The 11,336-nt window shown below is 35.8% G+C and overlaps 1 protein-coding gene across 1 annotated transcript; it reads right to left on the bottom strand.

Moving 5' to 3' along the window:
• Nucleotides 1–1,650: 1,650 nt before the first annotated feature.
• LOC9299193 (probable disease resistance protein RPP1) lies at nucleotides 1,651–6,178 on the bottom strand. The gene is given in 5 exon segments (XM_002863073.2): nucleotides 1,651–2,225; nucleotides 2,227–3,548; nucleotides 3,703–3,999; nucleotides 4,080–5,187; nucleotides 5,332–6,178. Coding segments are annotated over 5 exon segments (3,525 nt in total). The 5' UTR covers nucleotides 5,952–6,178; the 3' UTR covers nucleotides 1,651–2,047.
• Nucleotides 6,179–11,336: the final 5,158 nt, after the last annotated feature.

The raw sequence follows: 11,336 nt of genomic DNA, 5'->3' as shown, positions 1-11,336 counted from the left end.
GCCGAAATTAAAGGACTGATGGGATCTTAGCGGGAAAAATCAGAAGATTCCTCAGAACGCAATCTTTAGTCATTAAAGCATTTAAAGTCCTCCGAATTGGAATAGCACTTCGAATAACTTAGGGGGCTAATTGTTGGTGTCGGATCCCGCACCAGAAGTCCGAGACCAACCAAAGATTGCCACGTAGTCAAGATAATGGCCCATAAAGGATAAAGCCCATTGGACCCGTGAGCCAAATGAACAGTCGAAGTGGTTATCACCACAAGGAGAATCCGAAGTGAGTGCACTTCGACATGAGTCCGGCGTAGAAGGCACGGGTAAGTCGGTTCAAGGACATTTGGGCCAAAAGGCGAGGCCCATGAAGATCAGAGTCAACTCAAATTCAAACGTTGAGCATTAAAGTCAAAGATTAAAACGGACACATTTAAGAGAGAATAATTGTACTTAATTATTCATTTTAATATCGTTTTTCTATGTATAAATAAAAAGGCCAAGGGCCATGTAAAGGGGATTTTTTCTTCGAGCAAGAAATACTATAGCAATTTTTGTAGCAATTCATAAGCTTTTTACATTCTTATTTTTTGTCCCTCAAGAATAATCTTCCCATTAATAAAAAATACTTGAGTGTGTGAATCCGACTTCCACAGTAAGATTTTGGTTTATTTGAAGAACCAATGAACATTTTGTCTTATTTAAATGAACATTTTGTCTTATTTGATGAACCGTTACAATATTTGATATATTTGAAGAACTATTGTAACTTTAGTTTATTTGATGAATTATTACAACTTTACGTATATTTGATAAACCGTTGCAATACATTTTTAGAGCATTAACTAAAGTTTTTTTTTTTGAACAAAGCATTAACTAAAGTTATATCTGTTCATTTAGAGTATTATCTTTTCACCATGTTTTATTCGTGTTTTTCATCGCAAACACTTGGTTTAACTAATTGTGTATTTTATAAACATTTTTTTCTATTTAAACTTTCATGTCATTTTAATTCTATATGTATATATTTTAAAGTGGTGTAAATTTTTTATTTCTTTTTATTTGATATTTTTCATAGAAAGTTTAATTTTTTGCTATTTAACATTCATGTATATACTTTGTTATCTATATCATTATTATTTTTTCCTAAATAATTATCTATTTTGGTTATTTGTTAAATTTTTCCGAAGATTGTCTCTTTTTAACATAATACCATTTAAAATATTGCGTCTTTTTATCGTAATATTTTGTTGAATATATTTATATAGTTATATTTATAATAGTTTAGAAAATTGGAAAATTGTATCTACTCATTATAACTTTTTCTTTAATTTTTTTTATTTATGATCGCATCTTTTCATCATAATGTTTTCTAGTAATAAGAAAAATCTTAAAAAATATTTTTTAGGGTTTACGTCTCTTTATCATATTTTTTCTAAAAATATATCTTTATTTATTGTTAAGAAAAATTGTTTTGAAACTTGTTGCCTCAATTCATTATTACATTTCGTTTGATATTTTTTTCTTTAAAATTTTTTGAAATCTTTTCCCCCGCGACATTGCCGGGGGGGGGGGGGCTTATTCCTAGTATAGGAAATATGTGTTTAGTTTAATGTTGTCTTACATTTATAGTCCAATGACTTCAGTATCTATCTATCGGATGAAGCATTTCCGTTAATATTGAACTTATGTAGCAAAGATAATGTTTCACAATCTGAGGGTTAAATGCAAAAATTTTCACAAAACTAATGTTGAGAACACGACGTAGTAAAACGCAAGGCCTCACTTTTACACCTTCTTTGCCATACCCTCCCTCCTTGTAGGATAACGATGCCACCGCTTGGTTCGATGAATGCACTCTTCAAATCAGAATTTGGTAGAAAACGGACGGAACCATGTGAAACTCTCTGTTCATGTCTGTTCCATGCTCTTAGACTACAGATTTCAAAGATCTAAGAGAAGTTTCAAGTCTTTCGTTTGATCTAAACACATCCCAAAAAGAACAAAAACATCTTCACATCATCAACAAAGGCAATAAAAGAACTCAATATAAGTTTTAAAAAAGCAAGACTTTCAAACACCAATGTCTTTGGGTTAGAGTTAGAAGTTTTTTTTGGCGGCAACAACGAGCATAAGACCTGTGACAAAAAAAGTTCCATCCGTTGGTGACAAAAAAAGTTTCTTGCAGTGTACGTTGGTGACAGCCTGAAGATTCATCAAGGAAGCTCCGAGAGTTGAAATACCCCACATTCTTTTATCTTCCAATTCTTACTCCTGATCTTGAACTCAAAGACAAGCTCGCTGGAAGTCACATCTGCTTCGACTTCAAATACGTACACATGCTCTTCTAAAACTGGATATAAATGTTGCCTACTTTTTTTACAAAAAACATAGCAGTCATTTTTATCCATCCAGTTTTCCTCATTGTCACCTTTATGAACCAGCAAAATGCAAGCCTTAAACCGCATGGATGTAGGAAGAGGCTTCTCGTTCAGCTTGATTGTCAAGGAACCTCCAGTAGTAGATTGGTGAGTGAAGTATGCAGGCACTTCTCTGCCGGGTAAGACCGCAGATTTACTAGTTGGTGTCTGGATGATGAGGTCTCTGGCTTCTTGATTCAGTTTGAAGCACTTAGCAAATTTGAGCCAAATATTTGGATTGTGAAAGGAGCAATCTAGTCTCTCCAGGGACTCACAATCTTCTGCATCTATGTCAGAGATGGAATCTGGAATCTGTGGGAGTGATACCAGCTTTTTGCATCCCTTGAGTTTGAGTACTGTTAAACGAGAGAATTTGTTGACCCATGGGGGAACCTCTTGTATTTCTGTATTGGTCACTTGCAGCCGTGTGATGATGTCAAAAGCATGAGGAAAGTTCTTGAGATTTTCACTGTATGACATATGCACCTCATTGGGACGAGACCATGATTTGATTGATGAAGGGACTTCTTCTATTGTGGTTCCTATGAGCCAGATAAATCCAACGTTTGTGGAGATCTCAGGAAACCTTTTCAACAGTATGCAATCAGTGAGATCAAGTGACCAGAGAGATCCCAATTTGATGTTGGCCGGAAGAACCTCTAGCTTAGAGCATCCTCGTAAGTTCAAAGTCTGCAACTTCTGAAGGTTTCCAATCGAGAAAGGGAGCTTTACCAGATTTGAGCATTGGCGAAGGTTTAAAACCTCAAGGTTGGTGGCATTTCCAATCGAGAAAGGGAGCTCCACTAGACATGATAAACTGCTAAGATTCAATACTTTTAGATTGATGAGATTCCCAATCGAGAAAGGGAGCTCCACTAGACATGATAAACTGCTAAGATCCAATTCTTTTAGATTGATGAGATTCCCAATAGAGGAAGGGAGCTCCACCAGACTTGAGCATCCACCGAGATATAATAACTCGAGATTAGTGGCATTCCCAATAGAGGAAGGGAGATTCATCAGACTTGAGCAATAACGAAGATTCAATGTCCGAAGATTGGTGGCAGTTGAGAGATCAGGAAGCTCCTTTAAGAGGAGAGACGAACTCAAATCCATCCGCTTGAGATTTGGAAGCGGCTATACATACAAATAATAAGAACATGTATATACACTTAATTAGAAAACAGACTTCCATGCTATTGGTAATTAATTAAAATAAAGTTGTACAAAAGATAAATTATTAATTTGAAATTAATAAAATATCTAAAAGAAATAAATCAAAATTACTTACTTTAATTCCTTCCCACAACTTCTCAAGTTTGCTGCAACGCATGTCTAGTTCAACAAGGAAGTCCGTGTTGAAAATAGGAGGCAAACATGTCATCGGAAAATAAGTCCAGTCCAGTAATCGAAGTTTACGAGATATATACTCTAAACCGTGCGGTAGATGTATTGTATTGTTATTCCCTTTGACTCTTAAGAATTGGAGATTAGACATTCCTTGAAAGGCTCTCTCACTTAGATGTAACTTTTCCTTGATCCTATTCCCACCAAAGTTGTAATTTATACCTATAACACTTCTACTGCCCTGAAAAACAGAACATAAATAATATGAAATGGTCACTTATTAAATCAACACGATTTGTGGAGAGAAATGTCAAAACTTACATTCGCATCAAGATTGAGTACTTCACAAATTTCTCGTGCATCAACCAAAAATAGTCGTTGTCCAGGCTCACGAAGAGACTGTTTACGGACAATGTCTATACCTAGTTTGACTAGCAGATCATGCATGATTATCACTCCGTCGTTCATAGATATGAGCGATTTTTCAGCTAAGCCATTAAGCCGATGACTCACATCCAAGAACGTCTCTGCAAGATACTCTTCCACTCTCCCAATCCTTTTATAATTGAAGAAGCAAGCTATATGAAGAAACAAATATTTGTCTTCGTCATCTAAGGCATCATAGCTGAACTTCAAAATGCTAAGAATATCAGCGTCAAGGCTACTCCTTAACCTTGGTAGTGCTTTCGTCCACTCCAGCTTAGACATTCCCCGAAAATAAGAGCCCATAACCCTTAAACCCAAAGGGAGTTCACCAGCAAGATGTGTAACTTCCCAAGCAAGTTCTTCAAAACCATGTTTAGGGGATTTTTGACCAAAAGCATATGTGCACAAGATTTGAAGGGCCTCATCAGTTGATGGAAAACCCACCTTGTATATATGGTTAATCCCATGTTCCCTAAAAATCTTTCGATCTTGTGCTGTGATGATAATCTGACTCCCAGGACCAAACCACCAAGTTTCTTTTGCCATGGCGTCTAGTTGCATTGACTTGTCCACACCATCAAGAACAACAAGAACTTTCTTGTCTTTTAGCCTATCTTGAACAACACCTAAATGAGAAATCTTCATACCACTCTGGTTGGTTATTTGAGACATAAACTGCTGTTGTAACTGCAACTTGGCACTATAGTCATCGGAACATGGTCTTGTATATTTTGCTTCGATAGATTCCATAAAGACACTCAGTTGAAAACTGCTAGAGAGTTTGTTGTATACAACTCTGGCGATGGTCGTCTTCCCAATCCCAGAAGGACCCCAAATCCCAATCATCCTCACTTCATCTGAGTCTAGGCATAACAATGGTTCCATCTTCTTCAAATGAGCAGTCATCCCAACCAACCCATCAAAATCACTTGATGAGGCAGAATTATTCAACTTGTTGGATATATCAGTAGCGATATTTCTAATCATGGTAGCTTCATTATCCCTAACAACAAAGAAGATCATCACTACATCCATTAAATACTTATAGAAAATTCACACACATCAAAAAAAAAACTTTAAGTTCAATGGATATTTAAAAAAAGCTAGAAATGTAAATAGTTAGATGTTTGTTAGGAAGACAACGAACCAGTTGGTCGAATGGTAACCGGCGATTGTGGCGACATTTGCCAAAGCTTGTCTCCATCTCCCAACGTGCTCTTTTGTTTTACCGGCACATGTTTTTTTGAAGACTTTTCCAAAATCTCCGGTCAGCTTCTTTACATCAGATGGATCCACTTTATAGAAAACAGCCAAAACTGTTTGACCCAATTCTTCCCTGCACTTCATAATCTCCGCCAATTCGTCAAGACACCAGCTCGAAGAAGCGTAGTTTCTTGACAGCAAGATAATTGCGATCTTGGATTCTCTAATTGCTCGAATGAGTTCGGGACCGATGGATTGTCCTCTCTCGATCTCATTATCAATGAATGGTGTGATTCCCATTCTTTGAAACTCCATATGAATGTGACTAAGAAAGTCTCTACGGACATCTTCCCCTCGGAAACTTGGAAACACATGGTGTGTCCAGATGCGATCCAAAGACGATGGTGGTGGTGATGAAGGAGCTAAAGAAGATGGTGTTGATGAAGAAGAAGAAGAAGAGTTCTTTTCTTTGTTATCTTCTTGATGGAATCTGAGTTTTCTAAAAAGCAAGAAGAATCCTATTGCAGCAGCAATAATGGTAAGGAAGAAACAAGAAGAATCCATTATTGGAGAGAAGATTAATATCAAAGAGCTTTAAAGAGAACTATGTGGATGAAGAGACCATGCTGAAAAGTGAAAACCAAAAGAAAAATGACGAGTCTTTGTTATTCTTTAGAAAAATGAGATCCACTAACAAAAGAAAAGTTGAAGAAAATCTTAAATATGAAAACAGACTACTAGAAATAATAAGTCAAAAGTTAAGCATCGAGTTTTGGTACAGAGATGCCAATTTTCCAACATTTATAATTTTATATCTTCAAGAAAAGTCATGTAAATATTAAACAAAGAAACATGTTTGAAACTATCCTAGCAAAAAACAGAGGATTAGGTTATTATTTTTTCCATGTACCTACCTAATTGGTCCTACTACACTAGCAACTAGCAAGAGAGGAAGCTTCGTCCAAAGAAAAAAGAACAGTATCAAGTTTTCAATTCAAACATGGTAAGTTCTCCAACATTTCTATCCAAAGACATGATTTCTGGAACAAGTCATGAAAATAGTTTGTTGAAACTCTGAATCTAAGAAGAAAATTAGCAACTGAAATCCGAATCTATGATGCAAATCAGAAATGGGAAACACAAGGAAGCACTGACTAAAATCAATGTCTCTAACAAAAATCTAAAATTTATAGAAAAGATGTGAAAATACTTACATTGAGTTTTGATATAGAGATGCCAATTCTCCAACATTTAAAATGGCTATGATTGGTGACAAAATTTAAAGCTGTACAAAGCTGTTGTTACCAATCAAGATAAATTTATCAAAAGCTGTACATAATAACAAAAACAAGTTTTTTTTTTGGACAAAAACAAAAACAGTTTAAAATAATAAAAACTATACAGACTTCCTCTGTTCCTAGTTATTTGATGTTTTGAGTTTTTTACTTGCTCCACCAAGATTGATGTTTTGTAAAAACATCATCATTGTTTTTGTTTGCGACCAATAGATAAAGGTGAGAAGTAAAACAAATATTATTAAACTAACAAAATAATAATTAAAAAAATTTTAAATTACTTTTTCTTAAATTGTGTGTAAAACTCAAAACATCATTTTTTGAGGAAGAGAGGGTGTATCAAATTAAACTTATCTCTCTACAATTTTCTAGGCATGACCATGGTTACGGTTATTACGATTACGGTTAATTAATCACCGGTTACGATTATAAACTTTTTTAACTGTAACTTTAACCATTATATATACGGTTAAATACGGTTACAGTTACAACGGTTACGGTTAAATACGGTTACGTTTATTTGATGATTACGATACGGTTAATATCATAGGCAAAATCTTACGAGTTACCTAATTTTTTTATATTACTTTTAATAAGATGAAAAAGTATGCTATAAACCAAATTTTCTTGAGTTCGACCAATATAACATTACAACATATTTGTTTGAGAAATTACTAGTAAAAACAGAGCTCATTTTTTTCTTATGAAATTTTCACCAAATTTCAAAGAAAATTCAAATCTGTATCATTTAGGTTTCTCATAAGAAAAGTCTCCTTTTATTTACAAGATTTTTAATATATCTTTTTCTTTTTCTCATAACAGATATCAAATTTTTTTTTAACCATCTATTACATTATCATTATAGATATTTGAGCTTATCCTATTACGATGATAATCAATTACCTACGGCATATACAATTATGATGAACAGCTCCCACAAACAATGATTCCACATTTCAGTTCTCCGTGCAACATTCGAATATACAATTATGATGAACAGCTCCCACGAACAATGATTCCACATTTCAGTTCTCCGTGCAACATTCGAATCTCTAATGAACCGTTTTGCATGTACGACATCCCCACTAACCAATTAACAAGTTAACGATTAACAAGTTAATGGGCAACTTTTCCAATCGAAATTACTTTATCAATGTGGCCATGATTCCTTTCAAGTAATGTAAAACCTTGGTTTCAAGAATGTGGTGTTAAAAGAGTTGATTTGACCACCTATGTCACCAAAGTGCACTTATCTTTTCGGTCAACTGCCCTGAGAGAACTCTACAGTTAAGCGTGCAATTTCAGTATGGGTGACCTTCTAGGAAGTGATTGTCGAAACTGTGTGAGTGAGGACAAAACACAAGAAAAGATCATGTGGTGATTTGTAGGAACGGTAAACAAGTCTTTAAAGCCTCCTGGACGTAGCGGACCGGCCGAGAGAGAACGTGGACCCATTAAGAGAGGTGTGACGGTCAGGGCATTTGAAGTAATGTTGAAAGCTATTCGCATAAACAAGGAAACAATTTGTATCAGGTAGACCAAATACCGAGTGATTAGGAAGTAGTATAAATAGTTATTCGGAAAAAAAAAAATACAAAGTTTTGATTTATATATATATATATTTTTTTGGTAGTAGTTCTGATTTATATTGTGGTTTACTAGAATAACACAATTTTTGTGTTAAAAGACCAAATACCCATTTTATTTTCAATTCTAATAAAATAATATAATTAACATATAATAATTAAATTAAATAGAAAATTAAAAAATACAAAATCAAAAATTATATAACGAAAAAACGAAAATTGAGAAAAAAACGAAAAAAAAATACAAAACAAACAAAATATATATAAATTGAAAAAACATTAAAAATAAATAACGAAAAAAGACAAATACCTATTTTATTTTCAATTCAATAAAATAAATAGATTTTCAATTGAGTGCGACGGCGACGACGTCTAGGTCGTGAGATGGGTAATCAGATTCCCCATCTTTTCTTGTGGTTTTCGTTCTGGGTAATCAATTGGGAAAGGCTCGGGGTTGCTTTTTTGGTCTGGTTTGGTGAAGGTCGAGGATGGCTGCGAAGGAACTATGGTTCCATTTTTGGTCGATTTCATCGGATCTCAAGTGTTTTATGGTTCTATAGTAGCTTTTGATTGGATGAGATGGGAATTAGGATATCGATTTGTTTGGGATAGGTATTGGATTCGATGTCCTGTGGAAGACAAATATCGGGGGATCTGGTTTCGATTGATTGGGGTAAAGGTCAATCAAATAAGATCTGCTGGATTGGGTAAATCAGTAAGTGATCTGGGCCTTAAGGAATTCAAATGGAGGGATATGAAAGAACTGAGATTTTGGATCCGAATATTCTTCATCTTTGGAAAAGGTAAGATTAAGGATTCTTTTCATTATCGCTTCCAAGCTTCTTTTCAAAATAATTACATCGTGTTATCTTTCATGGGAATTAAGGAGATTGGGTCGATCTGGCTTTTATTGTGTTTGATCTACGGAGATTCAAGGGATTATTTCTGGTGGAGTCTATATAAAAAGACTACTAGGATTCACGAGTCTCTCATTGTGCTTTCTCAAGTTAAGGTAGCAAAAATACAAATACTTACAGTAATTCGTTTTATTCTCTTTCAGTTTCAAGAGGTTGTAAGGCTGCGTTCGTGGTTTATTATAATGGCTCAGTTAGCTTTGAATAAAGGTAAGACCGCAATGGTGCGCACTGAGGTTGTGAAGATTTCTGGGTCTATGCTGTCACAAAGGATCCAACAATTCTCCCTTACCTTGATTGGTAGGTTGATGAACCCGAGCATCCAGAGGATGGATTCTCTGGTGGCAAACATGCCAAAAATTTGGAAGATGGAAGAAAAGGTGGTGGGGGCAGATTTAGGGAAAGGAATTTTCCAGTTTAATTTTCAGTCTGAAGAGGATATGCAAGGCGTTTTGCAGAACGTCCCTTATCATTTTGATGGCTGGATGGTTTCTTTGGTTAAGTGGGAGCCTATAATTTCCGCTACTTATCCGTCGCCAATTAATTTTTGGGTTAAAGTCTCTGATTTACCAATGCACTTGTGGGAAGAAGCAACACTAAAGGCTATAGGAAAAAAAGTAGGTATAATTCGTGAGCTTGATGTGGATTCAGGTAGTATCTATGTCACAGTAAATGGTTTTAATCCACTTGTGTTTCAAATGGTGGTGCCCTTTGACACAGGTGATGAAGTGGTGGTTTCTTTAGATTACGAGAAGCTGGCTAAATATTGTCACCACTGTTCTAGAATGACTCATGATGTAGCAGTCTGTCCAGAGCTGAATAAGAAGGCGGGAAACAGATTGTTTGAGGAGTATGGGGATAGAAGAGGTGGATCAAGACAGCAACAAATGGTAAAACAGATGCCTCAAGGTAATGAAGGAGGCTGGGAAAAGCCACGAAAACCTACAGCAAAGAGAGCTTTGGAATTCTCTGGTGAGGAACCTAGTGGTGGTTTCCATTACCAATTGGAGAGGGGTGATAACAGTAGGCAGTCTCACAGGCGGTATGACAAAAATCATGCATCAGGTTGGAAGGAAAAAAAGAGTTTCCCTGGGACTTGGGCTGAGAACAGTGAAGTGGCTGGGAAAGAAGTGGCTATGGAGGGCTTGATGGATTCTCATTACTCTGTTCAGGGAACAGAATTCACAAAGAAGGGTGCAGGGCCAGTGTGGCCTAAGCCACTGTATCAACCAAAGGCAATCTCTAAGGTATCCCAGGCTTCTCACAAGGTTGAAAATGTTTCTAAGATTCCAGATTTAGGAGAGGAGAAGAAGGATTCGGTGATGGAAGATGTACCAGAGGTTCAAGACAAGAGCCTTACAGTAGGGATTAATTTCTCGGAGAGTACGGATGATCTCCTTGAAGATGGCGAGTACCATGCTGAGGAGGACATAGAGGTTCAAGTAATGGCAGAGAAGACTACGGAAGATGAAGGAAATGAGACCCATGAGGAGAACATGATTGCCTTACAAGGTAATGTGCAAATCTCTAATGTGTTATCTGATGATATTGGCTTGGTTCGTAAAGGTCTGAAAGGTATTACTCTTGATAGTAAAAAGATTCAGAATTTTAAGGGAACTAGTAGCCAGGGAATTCGGGGAATAAATGGTAATAGGGATTATTCTAGGATTGTGGCTTCTCCAGGGAAACGTTTATTGGCTAAAGCAATGTCTCTTAAATCTGCAGATGATGGTATCAAACAAAAAGTTGCTGATAAGAATAAGGTTAAGGAGGTGACAAAAGCTGGAAGAGCAAATCGTAATTTGAAGAAAGGGATGGTGGATCTCCCGAAACCACCGGCTCATACGTGAAGATCTTGAGCTGGAACTGTCAGGGAATAGGGGCTGAACTGACAGAGAACTTCTTAAAGGATTTATGGAGAGAGCACAAGCCGGATATCTTATTTTTATCGGAAACAAAAAAATGTCTTTCTTATTTAAAGAAATTTCAAACTTCTTTTGGTTTTAATAATTTGTATTCAGTTGATCCTCGTGGTGTTAGTGGAGGGTTAGCTTTATTTTATAATAATGAATTAAAATTGGAGATTCTTTATGCAAGCAATCGAATTATTGATGTTAAAGCATTTTTTCGGGAAACAAATAGTGTTTATGTCGT

The sequence above is a fragment of the Arabidopsis lyrata genome (genome assembly GCF_000004255.2).
Source record: "Arabidopsis lyrata subsp. lyrata unplaced genomic scaffold ARALYscaffold_20, whole genome shotgun sequence".
Classification (NCBI taxonomy): domain Eukaryota; kingdom Viridiplantae; phylum Streptophyta; class Magnoliopsida; order Brassicales; family Brassicaceae; genus Arabidopsis; species Arabidopsis lyrata.
This window is presented reverse-complemented; position numbering and strand designations above follow the sequence as displayed.